The sequence below is a fragment of the Equus caballus genome, chromosome 2 (genome assembly GCF_041296265.1).
Source record: "Equus caballus isolate H_3958 breed thoroughbred chromosome 2, TB-T2T, whole genome shotgun sequence".
NCBI classification, from domain to species: Eukaryota; Metazoa; Chordata; class Mammalia; order Perissodactyla; family Equidae; genus Equus; species Equus caballus.
This window is the reverse complement of record NC_091685.1, coordinates 98722826-98743988: the sequence shown is the minus strand read 5'-3', so window position 1 is coordinate 98743988 and position 21163 is coordinate 98722826. Positions and strand designations below refer to the sequence as shown.

The 21163-nt window shown below is 36.5% G+C and overlaps 1 protein-coding gene across 2 annotated transcripts in view; it reads right to left on the bottom strand.

The window, feature by feature from the left end:
* The window catches only part of SLC7A11 (solute carrier family 7 member 11), a 99677-nt gene that overhangs the window by 62292 nt on the left and 16222 nt on the right, over positions 1–21163 (bottom strand). The window contains exons 1-4 of one of the 2 annotated variants that reach the window (XM_005607846.4): positions 17459–18343; positions 13778–13904; positions 9757–9872; positions 2408–2533 (exon numbers count right to left, since the gene is read on the bottom strand). In XM_005607846.4, the coding sequence (XP_005607903.1) occupies positions 2408–2533; positions 9757–9872; positions 13778–13904; positions 17459–17735 (646 nt within the window). In that variant the 5' untranslated portion in view covers positions 17736–18343. Of the gene's footprint in view, positions 1–2407; positions 2534–9756; positions 9873–13777; positions 13905–17458; positions 18344–21163 lie in introns of those variants that run through there. The other variant, XM_070259043.1, reaches the window with a different exon arrangement.

Genomic DNA, 21163 nt, shown 5'->3' with positions numbered 1-21163 from the left:
TTGCTTGGGTTGCCATATCAATAAAATATGTGTGAGTTTTGAGACTAAAAATGGAGAATGTTGGGTTATACACTAAATGATTTTTCCCTCAAAGCGTCCAATACCCAAATATAGCTCATTTTTTAAAATGATACTGAACTCAGAAGTGCCTGCTTTACTGAAACATTTCTGTGTCCACATAGATGGGAAATATAAATACTGGAACTCAGATAAAAACATTTGTTGAATATTCTTTTATCATGATCTGTGGTCTCCTTGGCCTTAAGGACACTATTCCTAAAAGTGTGGCGCTGAATGATCAATAAGAGAAAACAAACTTTGTAAAGACCAGATCCCAAGCAGCGATCCCAAGCAGAGATCCCAAAAAGAGCCATTTTGAGAGTATTACAGAAACGAGCTGTTTCTAAACTTCAGGAATATTTTGGCTGCATACTAGAGGTCTCAGGAAGATGAAAGTCATGATATTCAAAGGAAAGTTTAACAAATCTTTGTAAGTGAAGACAGAACATACAACTATTTTCAGGATCTGATTAGAGTAGAAACAAATACACAACGCGTATTAGTAAAATTTTTCTCTTCCTGGAGTATCAAATTAATGTGAAAAACATGTGATTAAGTTTGAGATAAAGAAAGTCTCCATTTTATAGTAATAAATATACCCTCTACGAATGCTCTCCAAATATTAAAATTTACTGCAGACTCTGGTACTACTCTCAGGGTATTTCTCTGTTAGGTGAAATATATAAGAAAGCCTGGTCACATTAAGTACTGATATTATAAGTTTTAATTAAAGAATCATTCTATTGTAAGTGCCAAAAGAACATCCAAAAGCTCTATCATGACTCTGCTTTCATAGAATTTGCAATACAGTAACCTTTGGCAACTTCACCACACCTCACCTCACCTCACACACACATATAAATAAGTGGTAGACACTGACTGCAGTCTTACATTACACCAAAAAGAAAAAAGAAAGAAAAAAATCTTAGTTTTAAAGGATAGTATATCATCTTTTGCAAACTAAACTAGAATAAAGTGTGTCAATGACCCTGAGTTTCGACACTTTCCAAAAATGGAAGAAACTCCTTACAGAAGACTAAAGAGTTAGTCCAGGGGAAAATAAAAAAGCACTAACAAAACAGGCTTTTTTCCCCACATTTCTAATGGATCACATAAAACAAGAGCAGGCCAGCTCCGGAGAGGCCAAGATGAACCAGAAGAGCGAGCGCACGTCTTCTCTTCAATGTAAGGAATAGCATTAAGAAGCCTTATTCTGGTTATTCTGAGTTGGCTGAGGCTGCTGGATTTGATGCAAACATTTAGCCAGGAGAGCTCTATCTCCCACTAGGCTTATTAAATGGCCAGCAGCAGCTCCTGCTCCCCAGCTGCAGAGTGACTGATCTCTTGATGTTTGTTATTGTTTAATGCCTCTACTATCAGCCATGATTTTGCTGAATTTTGGCATTTCCTTTCGCCTTGTGTAATTCTTCTCCTGCAACTTCATTAAATTTCTCTATAAATTCTCTTTCTTGGAACAGACAGTATCAATGTAAACATTAAATACTTCACATGCCCAAGTTATATGTCACTTCTTGACAATTTCGTCTCACTTTCCTATTTATTTCCTACTATCATGCCCATTGCTAATTACATAATTCACCTCAACCTCCTTCTCTTCCAACAGTTTTCACTAAATCCAAACAAGTACCTTCTTTGCTAAAACAACTGAAACTCCAAATGACATCGCCTCCTCAACCATCTCATCTTTTCTTATTAAATAGTCAACTCTATAAGACAAATACGCCCAGAAAATGGTGTCACATTTCTGTAGAAAGGCAGATTTTACATAAAAAATAATGTAACAATAAAAATTGTTTCTACAACTATTTTTATTGTCAATTAATATTTCATTTTTAGGATTGCTATTCCCATGTCTCAATCGCCTTCTGTCAAGATTCTATTCTCAAGGTAAAAGGAATAATATCCATAAAGGAAAATAATTATTGATCATCTTTCATTAGTTTCCAAATATCTTTTTCTCTTTAATCTTTATTACTACCACTGAACTACTTTAAAGTAAAAATAAGAGGACTTACTTATTTGTGGTTATAACTAAAGGCAGATTTTTTTTTCCACTTTAAATTTTCACTCTCAACAGTTTATACCAAGATAATTCACCGACGCCTTATTTTGTTGCTTGACCCAGTCTTAATCCTCTTGTTGCCATTCAGTTGTAAATACCAACTCATCCCCAGTGTAGCAGACTTTCAAATCAATAAGATGACAGTATAGAGACTAAGTTCCACAGGCAGAGACTAATTAAGGGATTCTGCTAGTATAAGCGAAAGTTAGTGTTAGACCAAAAGCAGATTCATAGTCTAAAAAGCATTTACTTTTCAGTCCATACCTTTAATTAGCTGCATAACTCCAGGGACTATAATTATCACAATTGCTGTGAGCTTGCAAAAGGTTAGGAAAATCTGGATCCGGGCGCTCCAGCTGACACTCATGCTATTTAGGACCATCACTACAGCTGCAAACAAATAGATGAAGTTACAAAAGGTGAATCCTCATTGGCATGAAGACGTCTTAGATCCTGGCTACTCAAAGTGCCATCCGTGAACCAGCAGTGTTGGCATTACCTGGAAGCATTTTAGAAATGCAGAATCTCAGGCATGGTCCTAGACCTACTGAATGCAAATCTGCATTTCAACAAGATCTTCTAATGTTTATGTACATTAACGTTTGAGAAGTTTGGATAAAATCTCCAGACAGTAAGAAGTCATCTCTTGTTCTTTGTACACGTCAATAAGAGTGGACAAAGACTGTGGTGCCCTGACAATGATACAAAAATATCTTCTAAGCAAATCCTGAACTCATCACAGCATGCAATCAGATTGCTGGATGTGGCTCTTTGGCTTGATGTGGCAGGCAGCTATCTTCTCCCTCAATGACTGCATGCATATTCACCTGCCAGAGTGGAATCGCACTCGAGATGGAACAATATGTCGAGAAGTTGGCTGGGACCTTATTGTTCACTCTCAGGACTAGCCTTAGCCAGCAAGTTTTGGATTTCTCTTCTTCTTTCCAGTTAGCACATCAAGGAGAGACTTTCAACCTACCCTAAAAGTAGAGGCTTCCAAGATATGATTTGGGGACTTGAAAAAATGTTCTAAGGATGAATCAGACTAGATCTCAGGCTAGAAGACACATTGGGGCTGAAGCCAGTAGAATTTCTCTGTCTTAACGATGCTGTCTCGTTTCCTGAGCAGCACTCAACTATCCACTCTCCCTACATTGTGGACAATAAGAACCTTGAGAATAGAACAAGTGTTATTCATCTCTGTATTGCTAGTATCCAGCTCCATACCCGGCCCAGTTTTGTTGAATAAATAAATGAGCTAGATCCTCAATTTAGAAAAACTACCTTCAGCCAAGGAGGCACGAAATGAGTGGTGATACTCTGAGACCCTGCCTCCTGTGCTCTGCCAGAATGACTGAGGTTGTTCTAGACAGTGGAGTCCAACCTTACGCTCGTTCCAAACTTATGCTTAGTTACTCGCCTCCACCCTCAAAAAAAGCTATTTCTTATCTGGCATTTGCAATTATTATCTATAAGCTTTATTTTTTAAAAGGTGTATTCTCCGTAAACAAATAACAAAACTGTATGAAGATACTTCTCAGGTATAAAAAAAAATACAGAATTTTTATAATTCAAGTTACAGTGGGAAGTTTTCTACATCTTCAGTACTGAGTTATCTTCATAGTTTCCATCGCCTGCTGTAATCAGTAGCTCATTTCAGAATTTAAGAATCAGTGCAAATGTTATCAACACAGAACATGTAATGGCAAAAATTTTAAAATAATCTAGCCTCCTAAAGGAAGGCTAATTAAGGTACATCTTTTTTAATGGTTTAGTATGAAGCCATTTAAAATCACGATGCACTCAAATATTTATTACATGAAAGGGTGTTCATGACATATTACTGACCAATACAGAAAGTTACAAAGACAGGATAGGCAATTGCTAGATAGATAGATAGATGGACAGATAGATAAAAACACAAAGACAGAGAGAAAGGGAAGGAAAAACATCTAAAAGAGCATTTACCAAAACTTTAACAGAGAGTATTTATAGATGATAGAATACTGAACAATTTTCAATTTTTATATTTATTTTTCTGCATTATTTTAATAATTTTTATAATGAGCATACGCCATTTTTAAGTAAAATATCAATAAAGCAATTTTTATTTTTGAAGAAAATTTGACGTTGGGAAAAATCAGGGATCAGTAGATCCCATACAAAGCTAAATAGGGGGTTACTAATGAAGAAATGTTTCAAAGCAGTAATGAGGAGTCCGGAGCAGTGAGAAGCTACATGGGAAGCTAAGGGAAATATTTTATCTACATTTGAAACTGAAAACATGAAGAAATAAACAGGTCCATTGTTAATGGCAAAGTGCATTATTTTATCAGAGGAAGGATAAAAAATAAGATAATTTTTCTCTCCCACATATAAAGCACTTATATATTGAAAAAAATTTAATGCAACTCTCCTCTCATCTTCATCATCCAGCAATTCTTTTCCTTTTTCTATGCAAATTACACTATAACAAATAAGTCATCATTTGAAAAGGATTATTATTTTAGTTAAGGAGATTCAACATTGGCCTGAAAAACGTTGGACTCATGTTCCCACCAGCAACAAAAGAGCACTGTGTTCTTTTAAGTAGAGCCCCTAAAACCCCAAACAGTCTCTATTTCTGAAAATACTCCACAATAGAAAAGAGCTGAGTATACAGAGAGGAAGGGAGAAAAAGGAGGAAGAAAGGAGAAAGAGAAAGAAAAAAAGGAAGGAAGGCAGGGAGGGAGGAAGGAAGAGAAAGAAGGGAGAAAAGAAGGGTGGGTGAAAGGAGAGAGGGAAGAAGGGGAAAGTGGGAAGGAAGGCAAGAAGGAAAGGTGGATGGAAGGAGGGAGAGAGGAAAGGAAGGGTAGGAGGGACGAAGGGAGAGGGAAGAGAGAAAGAGGTATTTTTATTTTTGAGAGAAAGAGGTATTTTTATTTTTGGAACTTCTGTCTATATATTTGAAAAGAGGAAAGAAGGTTTGTAACTTTCCTAAAGAATGTAAGTACTTAATGCCTATTGGAATGGAAAAAAGTGAATATTTGAGATTTCCTTTTATATTTTGTAAAGTTTTCTTGGAAAAATGGAAGACAAAAATCAAGCAAATATTGTGAGTTGATAATCTCGCCTTGCTTTCCTCTCAGATGCTGAACTAAAAATTCTGGTTAAGATTGATTTCTCTCAAAGGTTTCTCAAAACCCTGCTTTATCTGAGCACCCAGACATTGTTTTCATTATTTGGTACGCCAAATTCCAGCTGAGAGGTACCTCTGTGACCTGGAGGATACAGCTTAACAAGTAACAAGGCAGCTAGTACAGAGGCACCATGAAGGTCCTCCAGTGGCCAGAACGGCTGTTTCATCACGTGTCTTTACAGAGAAATTTAAGTCCACGTTACTTTGCTCATCTAACAATATTGAAAAGGGATTTGGGATTCACTAAATGCAAGAGCTTTCTGAGTTTCTAAAACAAATAGTATCTGCTTTTTTATAGACACTATCCCCACATTGTAATAATCAAGAAAATCTGAGCAAGCTCTCTGGTCCTAGTTTTACTTCCTTTGAATAATAATTGCTAATTTCACACATTAGGAAGTACTTATATCAATTTGAGCTTCTTTTTTTTTTTTTGCTTTCCTTAAATGTTGCCAAAATTAAAATACCAGGACATATAGTTTTTATTTACTTATTTGTGATGCAGTTTCCTAAGATCTGAGCTGCAGCCATGAAAGCTAAATGTATAAATCCTGGAGGTAAGAAATATATATTTGAAGGGAGCAGTATTTGAAGAGAATGTTTAGGGGAATGTCAAGGACTACCGCAGTGATTTAAGGACTGGCGAGTATTTCTTTCTGCACTTCCATAATTCCAGTCTGTCTCCGGTTTTGCAGAGTGAGATCACTGAGCCTGGATATAGTAGATTTTCTCCCATGTTCGGGTTCTCCCTGGCTTCTGACTTCTTATTTCTTCGTGCTAAACTGAGAAAATATATGGATGCCGTATGGATGCTACCTGGTGAGTTAAAGTGGATCCTGCCACTATTTTTTGTAACAGCTGCCTGGGTTGCCTTTTATCTCTTTGTTAGCATTTATTTCCTGGATGCATTAATTTCAGAGAGGATGTATACCAACAAACACCATTAAAATGCAGAGGACAGTCCGTATCCAGGATCTCATGATTGAGAATAAAAATGGTAAGCATTACACAAACGTAAACTGTTATTATGTGGCAGACGTTGTACAAAGACTTTACATGGTAGTGTTATTTAATCCTCATATTTCTATGACATTGTTACCATCATTGGCCTTATTTCTGAGGTGAATAGCTGAGGCTCAGGATATTATTTAACTTGTCTCTGTTCATATAACTAAGTGTGAAGATAGGCGCAGAGCCTAGGAAAGCTGACCCCACTCTTACAGCTAATTCATAGGTAACAATGAGGAAGTAGCTCAAAAAACATATATTGTTCCTCTAGTCTACCTCATTCTTTCAAACACCTGATGGCTCTTCCTCTCTGCTAAGGTTCATGTTTATCTTGGCTGGGTTTTCAGGACACTTGGATTCCATATTTTATTGGTCATCCTCCTGAAGGATATGGTTCTTGTTCCACAGTACTTGCATATGTCAATACTATGTATATGGACCTAAGAATTGGTTGTGTTGGTAATTTAGCTATGGTGGAAAAGGAGGACATGTAGCCAGACTTCCGAAGATTTGAACAGAGCCACACCACATGCTATATTTGAAATGCTAGCACAGACCTGGTCCCAGATTTTCTTTCACGTAATTTAATGATGCCAGGACAACACAGTTTTGCAAATACAGTCACGCATTTGTAGAACTGGCTAATTTTTTTCACCGTGTAGCTGCAAGTGTTAGTTTATTTGCTGCCCTTAATTATTCCCACAAGGTATGAAAAGCATGGCAGACTCTTTACTCACCTACATAAACTAAACTAGGGAGGGCACTGACGCTCAGAGAGGTTGGTCAGGGGTGGATCTGGGACTAGATCTCACATTTTGACAAAAGTATTTTTATTATAATATTCTGCCATTCTAGTGTATTCTTATATAAGGTGTAGTTTCAGAAGACCAGAACCAAAGACCAAATATCATTTTAAAATTAAACATACTTCAATGCTTATTGAACCTACCTACAAAGACAGTGAAAATTCACAGACTTCCATAGAAAGTAAAGGGCGTAATGTCAGTATTGCACTAGAGGGAGCGCCAAATGTGAGTATTTAAGATTTCCCAGTTAAACCTCCACGTGCCTGACGTGTTTACCAGAATGGACAGGATTTTGGATAAGCAAAAACTTTTCATCTTTATTAATTTGATAGAATTGAAGTAGAGTACTTTAAAAAAAGGGACGGGAGTAAATTAGTATTTAGTAACTCCCCACCCCCAACCCACTATCATTTCTCAAATGGTTGGTTGGCATTTAACAAAGCTTGAAATTTCTTTTTGCTGTGATTTGACTATAACAAGATCCTTCAGGTTTGCTCTTCTTCTCCACTTGAACTAAAGATTTCAAACTCCCACAAACTCTTTCCTTCCCCAGGGAATACAGAGAGGCAACTCACGCAATTAAACTCTGTTTCCTACCCTTCCACCCCGAACAGGCAGAAAATCACCTGTTATAGTCACTTTGAACAATGCAGAATGTGAGAGATTTGCCCCCAGGTACATTTCTCCTTCTCAGTCTCCATTCTCCACCCGCTGTTGCTCCATTAAGGCTAAATCTTTCTCAAAGACAGTTTGACTCTCCCAGTTAGGCCTCTGATTGCCATGACCAACCACTGAGTCATAAGAACATCCCGTTTTCTCTTTCAGTGCTTCTGACTACGGGAACACATTTCCTCAGAATCTCAAGCTTGCGATGGGAAGATCAAAATTTGTAAACTAATGTTGTAACTAATGAAAAAAATAGAAGGAAGTGTCTAGGTTCATCCAAGATTTACTCAGGCTCTTTGTTAACTATTCCATCTCTAGCCCATCTCCATTCCAATCTCTGCTCCAGGAGTTTTGTAAATGGCCCATACTTAGTTATCCTTACCTATAATTGCTTTAAAATTTTAGCTTGAATGGTTTCCTCTTACTCCTCTAAAATACAAATTTTCCCTTTAAGAAGTTTAATAGAATTGGGATAAGTAAGAAGAAGGTCACTTAGAGTTACTGAAAGAGTAATATTTTATCATTGTCCATCTCATTTCAAGTCCAAGCAGGCAATATTTGTGGATTCATAAATGTTTACAGAAAATCTACTGAAAGTTTGCTGGTTATAGATTCTAATTATTAACCAGTATTGTCAATTTATAGAGCTCTCAAAAATGCTACCTATCCTCTTTTTGCATATAATAATTGTGATATAATTCTACCTTAGTCATTTGAGGGATAAGAATGTAATGGGTACAACAATGGCTGTTAGTCCAATCCCTTAGTGGGACACCAGATTTATCAAGAACTGTCTATGGGGAACACACTCTGCTAAAGGCCTTAAAACTCTGACGTAATTTCATCTTTCTACAGCCATTCGAGATAGATTATCTTTTCACAGGTATTTTACCCATAAATAAAACTGACACTTAAAACGGTTTAATATTTAGCTCCAAATCACATAACTAAGAAATTGTGACACTAAGTTTCAGTCCTAGATTGTGTGTCTCTAGAACCTGAACTATAATCCTATGCTCAGATGGTTCATCCCACACAAGCTCATGGTATTAGATCTGAACATCACATTGATGCTGTTCATTTACCACCAATTTTCTGCTGCCTGAGAAAACTGAAGCTGCGTAATTCTCCAAGTTTAACAAGTTGGCATTCCATAGACTTCTCTGCTAGAGGAAAATTCTTAGACCTCTTCTCATAAAAATCAGTCAACAAATTTTTTTTGTTCTTTATAAGTTGTTTCCCATAATACTCAAGAGTTTGAAATCTAGACTCCTATAGGAAGTTAGAGTTATATTTGGCTTCATGTCACTTATGTAATATTGTGCATGTTCCTCTTTTTTATTTCCTTTAAAAAAAATTCCTAATATCTGTGCCCATTGATAAAAAGGAACAACTTCCTAACTTGGAGACCTAATTTGAGAAATGTTACTAATAATCAATTATTGAAGGAAGACTCTTATCATGACCGTCAATGGACAGCTAGAACTATGACACTGAAAGTGACAGCTGCTAACGTTATAAAATGTATAACACTATGTACACACCCAACACATAAACATCACTCCATGGGGATAAGTGAGTTATCATTCAACAAGTTATTGCTGAGGAAGGGTAATTTCTCATTCAAAAAAATCCATGAAATAATTGATTTTTCCTCTGAAGAATTCTATTCTTTTGTTCAATCCACTTATAGTTTTCCTAACAAAGTGGTTTTTGCTGTCCTATTTTAAAAGATTAGCCATCAGATGTCTTGACTCACTGCAAAACTGGCACGTAATAGAATATCAGGGATCACTCCAAATTCTTATTCTTTTTTTATTTTCCAACATAAATTTGGCAAGGAACTGTCAGCAAAACACTACAATGTGGGCGCAGTCCCACCAGGCAAAAAGTCTTTATAGCCAAATATTTTTGTGGGTTTTTTTCTCTTTCATATTTATACTCACGATACTCACTTATGCCCACAGCTGTAATGAGCTTGATTGCAAGTTCAGGAATTTCACATTGAATAAAAAATGGTTCCAGAATGTAGCGTCCAAATGCCAGAGATATCACAGCAGTGGCTGCAGGGCTAGGAAAAAAAAAATAAAAATATATATTCACATTAACTACAGGAAAAAACTGAATAGTGTCTTCACCAAACTTTTTCTACTTTGAGGTATCATTATTCAGCATATGGAACATGTTAAAGATGCAAGTCTATAGTTTTCAGAACTCTATATTTGATTAGGTTGTCAGAGAAATTCCAAATGAAATATTGTCCATAACTTTGGTGTCTGGCTTTTTGTTCTGTTTTGTTTTGTTTTTTTATGAAGAAGATTGGCGCTGAGCTAACATCTGTTGCCAATCTTCCTCTTTTTGCTTGAGGAAGATTGTCACTAAGCCAACATCTGTGCCAGTCTTCCTCTATTTTGTATATGGCACACCGCCACAGCATGGCTTATGAGCAGCGCTAGGTCTGCACCTGGGATCTGAACCTGCGAACCCTGGGGCACCAAAGCAGACCATGTGAACTTAACCACTACACCTCTGGGCCAGCCCTGGTGGCTAGTTTTTAAACTTCACATATCCATGGGAGCATGACTAAGCGCTATCAGTTTTGTTCTCTCATATTTGACTTTTCCTTAAAAAATCTAGTTTATTACTTGAGATCCTGACAGAGCTGAACTTCACAAGAAGCAGTCTTCTTCTCAATAAATCAACAACTAAACCCCAGCCATAGCATGAATATGTTAAAAGTGCAGATCTCAAGGGTCAGGGCATGGTCAGAACATGAACACAAAACTCGACTTAAAAAATTAGTATTAATAAGTGCTCATCGCAAATATATGCTTATATCCTTGACATTGTATTATTCTTATTTTTCCAGTACAGACAAAAACCTGAAGAGCCAAGTGATTATTCTTAATTCCATAGAAATATTTAGATGCAAAGTATAAGTTGAAAAATAATAGTACCCTTGTAATTTTATAAAATTGAGAAAACAGGCATGAGACAAGAAAATGAAATAAGTTCAGGCATGTAGCAAGTTAGGTAACAAACCATTCTACCTTAATTCTTCAAATATTCCTATGAGAAAATTACACATGCCTTTCAGTTTAAAAATATGTATATATGAATGTATACTCTTTAGATACACGGACAAGTCCAGGGAATTATCTAATTTCTCATGCCAATCTTCCCTTTCAGCTTCTCTTCCTTCTCTTGGTGACCCAACACCCAAGCTCGGTCCCTAGACTGTCATAAAACGAACCACCATTATGTGTTCCAACCTTGGCCTGCTTATATTAGGCAGCGCCATAAATTTCTTGACTTCCTTCTTTTACTAGAGATCCTCTCCTCCTCTCCTCAAACATATTCTTCCTGTTCTCCATCATTTATCAATTTTTGATGTATAAGTTAAAATAGGATCATGTCATTTTAGTGCTTTCAAAATATGTTCAGAATATGCAAAAATCCTCCATTTAAGTCTCTTTCCCTTCCTCTTCAGTTTGTTTCTTCCCACTAGAAGGATCTGAATACCCTTTACCTGGGGGCCCTGCAACTCGCTGACAGGTTTTTTATACCTCAGATCTTAGTCCAATCTTCCTTGGTGCAAGGAAGCTTCTCCAACATTCTGACTGGGTTAGATCTCCAGAGAATACTCTCTTACTGAACCTCATGGCTTCGCTTTTCCAGCTCTTATCATAGTTGAACATTATATTCACTTGTGTGATTTCTTGATTGATAACTATTTCCCTCCTTTGACCCTGAGCTCCATGACCACAAGACTGTGTCTATCTTAATCACTATTTTATCCCCAGTGTTCAGTATAGTGTCTATCATACAGTAGAAACCCAATAAATATTGAATCTACGGTGAATGCGTGAATTCATTATAATGACCCCTGCTATGTACAGATGTCTGATAATTCTTTCCTTGAAAGATATGTTTTTCAGATTATTTCTGGCAAGAGTGACTTAAACTGAAATATGGTTTTAATAGTAAGTATTTAGGTACTATGAGTGTTGTCAACTGAAGAGAAATGTTAAAGTACACAGGTACCTTGTCACCCCTCAAGTCATTCATTACACTCTCTGTTTGAAAGAGCAACCAAGCAATGTGAGTCCATTATTACAAAGAAACACAAAAGCCTATTAAAAAAGATTCTAGAGTACATCTAGGTAATTTCCTCTGTCAAAACACACACACACACATACCATGAAGCAGCTCTCTTGCAATTAAAGTAACGTTTGATTATGAGCTACTTGGGAACAGGAATTAGGGCTCAATCCACTTTACATAGCTTTAACTTGCCATTCGCCATCTAGTAGCAATTCGTGGAATGAATAAATGAATGAATGAGCACTATATCTGTGCTACTGCAAATGGAATGATCATGCTCGTCATAATGATAACCAATTAGCCAAAGCCAGACAATCAATACATGACTGAAGAGGGATTCAAGTCCAGTTGGATCAGGATACAAAGACCACTATCCTGACAGGAAAGCACTCTAAATAAGTAGTGCACTCATTCGAATGCTGAGTGTGTTGTATTCAAACTATTACTACCTTAAAATTTCAGTCATTTATTCAAAAAGAATTTAACATCTATGATACTCAGGGCACTGAAGTAAGTAGTATAAGGGTTACGAAAAGTGCGAGACCTGGTCTTAAGTGCTTGAAATGCTTGCAGTTTTAATGGGGAAACAGAACACAGACACCTAAAATATTAAGCAAGAATCTAAGTTATCATGTTCAATGTCAAATGAGAAGCAGAGACTTCATTTTTCAGAAGAATTAAGAGAGGAAAGAAATACTATAAACCGAGATGAACAGGAAATTAACTGTGGAAAAGATAAGATTTAAGCTGACCTTTGAAGAGTAAGATTCGGATCATCAGAAAAGAATGGAAGGCATGTCTCAGGCAAATCCGAGATTTTAGAAAAGGAACAAAATAGTTCTTCATCATTATTCCATTATAACAAGTTTTAAATAATACAGAATTGCTTAAAATGAGAACAGAGTTAACAAAGGAGTGAATACTACTCTGAAGCTTTTTGTTAAAAAAGAGACTCCTAGGACTAGAAAAATCATGATTAATGTTGTCAATACTTATTAGCTCTGCATTTGCCACTTAGCCACCAATGAAAGGATAAAAACTTACGTGAGCTTTCAGCTGTGTACGCCTGATAAGTTTACAGTAAGAGCAAACTCCCCTAGTTACCTCTGTTAAACTCTAACCAGAATGTGCAAGTCACGCTTTATGGAAGCAGTCAGCCTTATGGAACTCTGACACTCTAAACTTCTCATATGACATCACAAGTTTTCCACAAAGTTGAAGGAAATTTGCTATTCAGAATGACTTAGCACTATTTGGTTTGATTTTCAACCAAGACAATCAGGAAGAGGAAGACATTTTCATAACAATAAAATCAAAAAAGACTTTCGCAACTGTGGTTCACGGATTTGTTTAAGCTGAGGACGTGAGTCATTTATGTCAAGGTTTTATTTGTTGTAAAGCATAAGACTTGGTGACACACTAAGTTGTTAGGCACAGAAGTTTCCTAATCATAAAAATTAAGTGAAGTTAAACAACTTAATGGTGTAATCTACAAAAAGGAAAGCTCCAACTCCTAGCATGATATTTAGTTTTGTCTGGCTAGTCAAGAGGTATGATTTATGAAGGTGGATTTTGATGCTTCATATGCTTTCAGGTCAACATCTTTCCTATAAATGTCATAGAGAATAAGTGAATATTAAAGAGAAGCAGATACTTTAAAAGTTTGGCATGGTTGGCAAACCACTGTCAGGGGCAAAACTTCCTTAAGAACATTAATTGAGGTATTTCATCACAGATTTTATGTAGACGTATTTACAACATAGTCACATGACATTCATGTTTCTAATTAGTTAAAACTAATCAAAGTGATTCAAAGAAGGGCATAATGAATAGGTCTATTTTTCCTTAATTTTTTTCTATCTATGCTCTTACCGTATTATGAGTAGTTCCACCCAGACTCGTACAAAAGCTGGTAACGGGCCAAAGACTTCCAGAATATATGTATAATGACCACCAGATTTCTTGATACTGGTTCCCAATTCGGCATAGGACAAGGCTCCTGTGAAATGTTTATAACAGAAAGGCACGAAGTTAAAACATTACCAAGTCATCCTGCAACAGAACTGATACAGCAATGTTTATGCTGCCTGATATGTGACTGCATGCTTTGGTCTGAATGACATCCTTATTTCAAGACAAAAAAAAATAGTCATCTGATAAGAGCCACAAGTTCCTCTTGCAACTTCTTCACATTTGATCTTGCAACTTCTTCACATGTGAGATATAGTTCATTCGATTCAAACAATGTAATTTTACTTAAAGTGGTAAAGACAAACTTCTAAAACAACATCATATTATTAAGAATTTTGAATCTCAAACCTCAGAACAAGAGAAAAAGAGAAGACAGATGCCAATAACTAACCTATTTTTGAAGAATATAACTTCATGCCAAGACAAGGAACTATTCCAAATTGACCTCCTTATATTGAGAATCTTTTTAATCAAGGTATTTCTGTGGCGCATCAAAATAAACAAAATTTATCTGTACTTCGGAAGCATATGGACTCTGGGCCTTGCAAGACTTCACTTAATTTGTGGGATATGTTTTATTTGTCAAAAAAACGAATTTTGACTCAGATATTCTATTTCTAGAAAATATTTTCTTGGATGTTTTTGAAGTGTACACTTCTGGGTAGTTGACATAGCATACTTCTAAAAAAGAGCTGCTATAACTTATATCTATGTACCTTAGGTAGAATTAATTATAAACCAAATTTTAACATCTAGCAATAGAATTCACACGGACTTGAGCAAAACCTCAGTTTCACTCTCTGTAAAATGGAGATTGCAAGTCTCAGCCCATAAGGGAGTTGAGTGTATAAATGTGATCATGAATGCCAAGGGCAGTACTGGGCCTGACACACGGAAATCACCTCATGAAATAAAGTTATACCTATTAATTTGAGCAATTGCTTACCAAGAAAATGAAAAATATAATCTGGATATTTTACGAGAAGTTCTATCCATAATGCTAAGTACTCAAATGTAACACAACTTTTGCCTGAGCAACTTCAGAGATTCAAGTGTGGGAAATTATTGCCAATCAGTAAAGCTTCAGGTAGAAGTGTCCGACATGAAGATAATCTGGATATTCAGTGAAATCTTAGTATCACTTATGCTATTCCTGAACCTAGCACTGTCTCAGAGTCACTGGGAAGAATTTTTTATTTAAAAACAAATAGAAAACAGACTCTAAGGCCATACCCCAGAACTACTCTCTAATCAAGAGAGTCCAGACTCTCCAATAGAGGGATCCAAGAAAATCTATTATTTCCAAACTCACACAGATGATTCTAAAGTAACTAGTTTGCAGATTGATATTGGGGGATCACTGGGAGTTTGCCTATTTATAACTCATTAAAGTTGCCATTCACTCTTTGTTGGAAACCAGTAACCATGTTGGTAGGCTGTACAGAAAAGCATCCAATATAAAATGCTATTGGAAAGAGTCTTAAGTACCTCAGAATTTATTGCCAGAGCATCAATACCTAGACCTGTGTACGCTCTGCTGAAACTCCAGGATGGTTACCCTAGGTCTAAATTGAGTTCTGGAGGAATGAGATTTTCATTTAAAGGTGTCAAGCTCCAGAACCATTTTACCCAGATGAAAAAAGTTCAAAACAGGATGTAAAACTCCATGTACTGACCCTGACTTTAAAAAAATTGTAAACCACATATATAGATTATTTCTTCTTAGTCCCAGAGTTCTAGAGTTTTAAGGCAAAGGATTTTTTTTCTCATACGTTGCTTTGCTTCCTGTTAGGGAAGCATCCTCTCAAAAAGCTCCTGGTAACTTAAGTGACAAAGGCAATGTAACTATAGATAAGAAGATTAATACAGGAGCGCACACTTTGCAATTAGTAATCAAAGAATACCATCTCGTGTCACCTTAGCTAGTCCCTTTAACTTTTTTTCCCTGAGCTTCTGCTTGTGATGATACACTTATGCAGAAGCGCATTTTCATAGTCAGGTCAACATCACTAACTAGTTCAATGCTCAGTGTGATCCATTTTTTTATATCTGAATAACTTTTTATTGTGTACAAAAATCAAATCACATAGTGGAAGCTGCATGCACATAAGTATGCAGAGTCCAGGAAGCTGGTTACGGTTTTCCCTTTTAGACGTGGATTTATTCTGAATATACCAAATGTTGTAGAAGATCAAAGACTGAGGGTGCACAAAGTTATTTAAGAAGAGCAACAGTTAGGTTTCTGTCTATGTTGTTTGTCTATATATGTACGTGCCAGAACCCTGTAGAAAACCACCAACTCTTATTAAAAACCTAAAAATAATTCCTCTATGATATTTCTATACTAAGGCTTTGTTTTAACAAGTTTTATTTAAAATACTTTCTAATAATGGAAATTTGAGTTCTCTAGCTGAATGACAAACCAATGCATTAAAATATCACAAGGTCTTAAAAATGATCAGATTGGTACCTATATGACCAAGAGTTAGGACGAGGTCCTACAGTTATGACCAAGAATTAGTACTAGAGTCCTTTTGGAATCAAAACACACTATTTGCCAGAGAGGAGCAAGTAATCTTAGACATCTACCCAAAGTATAAAAATAATTTAATTTTTTTGACCATTCACCAGTTTTTGTTACCTTTACAACTAACTCAGGTAGCTTTCTAGTAAGTTTCCCACCACATGAGGGGGAATTTATTACCTTTTTACTATTAATTATCAAATCAATAAAAGAGATCTAGATTTTGAAGAAAAATTAATAATTGTTATCCTTCTACCAGTTCTGCTCAGATTAACCCACTGAACAGGTGGACAAATTACCTGTGTCTTTGGAGACCAAGTGAACTATAAAGAAAGAAAACAGATCTGGGCAAGCACAGCAAACTAACGCCTAATTCCAACTTTACAATTTATATTGCAAACATTTAAAGGTATTGGGGAGATGTGAAAGGTGGAAATAATTTGAAGTACGCTCAGATCCTCGCAATATTCCTATTTACAATAGGCACTGAGTTACGTGCATCACACAGCTTTTCACGTTGAGGACCTTTGAAAGAATATTAGGAACTGGCAAGCACATGAAGTTAAAAAAAATTAAAAGGAAAAGACTGCCGCCCGTTCATTTTGCCAATAAAAAGTCAGTAAAACTTCTGCCGAATGCTTAGTTCTGTGTCTAAATAGGCTACAGCTGGGTTTTACTTCACAAGTGTTTCATTCAGCATGTCAGCTGCCAAGATGCCCCAAACATACGTAACCAAGCACAACTGCCCCGCACAGAAAGCTCAAATGTCTTTTACTGGCTCATCAGAGTTAGCCTTTGCTCTCATCGCCACAGGGTAAAGTCAGAAGATTGTCTTAGTGAGGAAAAGAGGACACAGCCTGCAGAAAGTCAGTTGAGGGAATTCAGGATCCTGCCAACAGTGGACGCTGTGTTTGGGTGGTTCGCATACCTAAACAGAAATCAGAAAGTCCGGCGTAGCCTTTGCCATTCATTCACTCTTTAAAAGTTCCCCTTTGCTTTCTCAGAAAGCAAACCGCCCAGCTCCACAGACACACCCCCAGAGAAGAAGCTGCACTCACCAAATAGTGACAGGACCCCACAGACCGTCCAGATTATCAGAGACATGCCCACGCTGCCCGTGTTCTGGAGCACGCCCTTAGGAGAGATGAAGATTCCGGCTCCAATGATGGTGCCAATGATGATGGAGATGCCCCTCAGCAAAGTGATTTTCTTCTTCAGCACCACTTTCTCCTGCTCAGGGGGCTCCTTGCTGCCCAGGGAAGGCAGCCTGCCGTTAACATTCCCCTGCAGGTAACCTCCATTGGAGATGGTGGACACAACAGGCTTTCTGACCATTGTGGTGACACACGGGGGAAAAATGAAACACAGGAAAAAAAAAACTCCCAAACTTGCAACTTTGGTTGTTCTTGGTGTGACTGATCAATCTCTTCCTCTCTACTTTCAGACTGTCTCTCTCAGTGCTATTGTGTTCATAGGTAAAAACTCAAAGGTGTATTTTCTTTCACGGCTATCTAATAACTCCTCAGAAACACGTGTGTGTTCATGGTGCTCTCGGCTCCTTCACCTCCTCTGACTACCTCTGCTGCTGCGGCTGCTGCTGCCGCCCTATCGTTACAGACCAGCTCAGCTTCCTCATGGGCTGGTATTTAAGCTCCTGCCTGTCACACCAACTTACTCCAGCTAAATGATGATGCAAATTCTCCAGGTTTGCATCAGCCACATGAGAAGGCGCCAGCATTACTCAGCTCTTTTTTCTTTTTTTTTTTCACATTAGCAGCATGTTGCTCAACTGACCTAAGCTTTTCAGAGAACAAAGCACACACTTAAAAGGGATCTTAACCATCCAGAAGTAGTAAATAAGGAACAGAACTTCCCAGAGATTTAAAGCAACTCTTAGTGAGGGGCAAAAGCTCTTCATGCAAAAAGAAAATGAAAAATGAAACAGGAAATGATCACGGCATTGTAAAGAGTTTCTTTCTTCTTTAACTTCCCTTCCGTATAAAACATCTGACACGCAACTGTTTTGATAATAGAACGTAACTAAGAGCTTCATTGTTTATTACAACCCAATTTAGATTTCATAAGATGTTTCCTGATTAGTTTAATTTTTTTTAAATTTTGGGTTTCCTAGCAACACAGTCAAATCTAATATTTACAAAGCTAGAATGATTCTGCATAGCTGCTGTCGCGCACATAACAATTGTGAGCCTGACTCAACTTCAAAAGATAAAAATTATTTCTTACTACCCATAATAAATCAGTATATAAAATCACCATATGACTGTGACAAAGTTAAAAGTCACGGTGACTCTAGAAAATAGTCGTTTCCTGATTCTCATTAGCACTAGGTGATCTCTTAAACTAAGTAAAAGATATTCTTCATTTGCATACTGTTCCATCCAATTTCAAAAAAATCCAATTTCAAAATTAAGCAATAACTACAATGACATTAAAACGTGCATATAGCAAAAGTTTGAAAAAGAATACACAGAATAACAGTTGTGGAAGGTGATGATATTATGTATGATTTTTTCTAAAGTGTAAGAACTTTGTTATTTTATGATTATAAATTTAAAATGAATTAGAAATAGAATGTTTAGTTTGAAACAGTAAAAAAGGCGAAACATTTTTAAACTCTATTAACTTTCTTAATCAAGAGTCCATAAAACAAATACCAAAAGAAAAGAAATCTTAGATGTCACTTTTGGCTGTGGGTATAGGTAGTTTTCGATTCAGTGAGAATCGGATGTTATCATTACCCTGAGGCTACATTTGCAAACATCATTGAATGTGCTTCCGAATGTCTGAACAAAAACAGCAGACAAAAAACTTGTGTGCAAGAAGTGGGAACCGGGAGGAGGGTCAAGACAGATATAAGAAAGAAACAGCCTCCAGAAAAGTAGCATGAAGAATGTCAGAGCCGTTTTCTGTTATGTGGGCACCTGAGAAAATTATATCACATCAATGCTCCACTCTCCAAATAATTAGGCTACATCATTTCCTTTTTATATTATTTACCTAATCCCTACATAATTTGCTTTGGGTATACCAAGTCAGGGTTTTTATAAAGCCAAAATAAATACTTTTTCTCAGCTGGATGGCCTTCAAAAAATAAAAATGGGTAATTTTCCTCATTCAATCTTGTGGAAATTCCAAAAAAGGAAGCAAAAGGAAGATTTGTCCCCTATTTCTCCTCCTGCTTCTGTGTGTCCTTCCACTCACACAATTCTCCTGATTAATGCACATAATGGAGAGAGGAGAGGACTTTGTTTCCAGAAAAGGGAACAGATTAGCTCTAAAGAAATGTGAGTTAAAAGTCGAACACTAGAAATCTCAGGGCACAACTTCTCATCTCTCACTAACTCAGAGCTCACTTCAATTTTAAATTTTGTGCTAAATGACTGAACTCATAAATTGAGACTAACACTGCACTCAGACAGGAAGTTAGATAAATTTTAAAGAAGGAAAAAATGTTCTTTAAATATCAAATAACATTGCAATCCTCATTCACAATATTTAAAAAAATAATTATGAAGAAATTTGCTGAAGTTAGACTAATGTCTGAAAGGATTATACTTTCACATAAAAGAGAGTTACATTGAAAAATTCTGCAAAGCTGTACATAGTTACCAATGACACCAGTATACCTCTTCCAATCACCCAGAAATTTGCAAAAAATGCAGGTTACAAAGAAAGTGTTGAGTTATCTTCTATGTTAACAAGCCCTTATAATCAACTAAACTTATGAACTAAGGATTTGGATGGTCTTCAAATATGTATGTATCATAAAAACGAGTTCCAAGCAAATAAGTTTATATTCTTCCTCCTGCTTTTGGCCTTATTTTAAGCATTCCTGTCAAATTAGGAGACTATGCTAATGCTATTTATAAATATTTATTTAGTGCATACTGCGCACAAGGAATAGCCCCAGGTCTCTAAAAGCATCTCATGTAAGAAATAGACATGGTACATACACTATGGTGCCTTCCTTTTTCTGGTAATAATTTCTGTCCCATGATTATATATATGGGCATGTAACGACCTGGCCAAAAGTAATCATCTCCCTAGCTACAGGGTATAGGAATGTGACCTGAGCTGGGATATTTCTAAACAGAATTAGATTTATCTTTTCTCATCTGTTGGAAGTTGTAAAGATGTGAGCCCAGAACAATTAGTGCCCACGTCCCCTGCAATGTTAAGAAAATCTTGATGAAATAAAAGAGAACGTGCAGAGATGAGAGATAGAAAATCCCAGAATCATCAAGCTCTGTTTTCGTTCCTAAGAGACCCAGATTGGCCCTGGATCCTGAAGATCTTCCTTCAGTTCTACAAGTTACCTAGTTTCCTTGCTCAGTGTGTTACCTCATGGCACACACAAAAAACAATATCATATGGATGGCAGAGCTCAATGTAAATAGCATGTCATTAAAGCTTCTAAACTGAGTTGATATGGTATATGATAGCCATTAAACACATGTGGTTATTAGCACTTGAAATATGGCTAGTCCAAATTGGTATGTGCTATAGCTATAAAAGAGCCACTGGAATTTAAAATCTTATTTTAAAAAAATACATCTCCTTAATAACTTTATTATTCATATTAATTTCACCTGTCTCATTCTGTTTTTTAATGGAGCTACTTAAAAATTAAAATTATATTTGAAGTTCAAGTTTGTGGCTCACATTATATTTCTAATGGATAGTGCGGATCTAGAAGAAAACATAGAATATATTCCTAAACGTGGTGTAAGTGGGATTTCTAA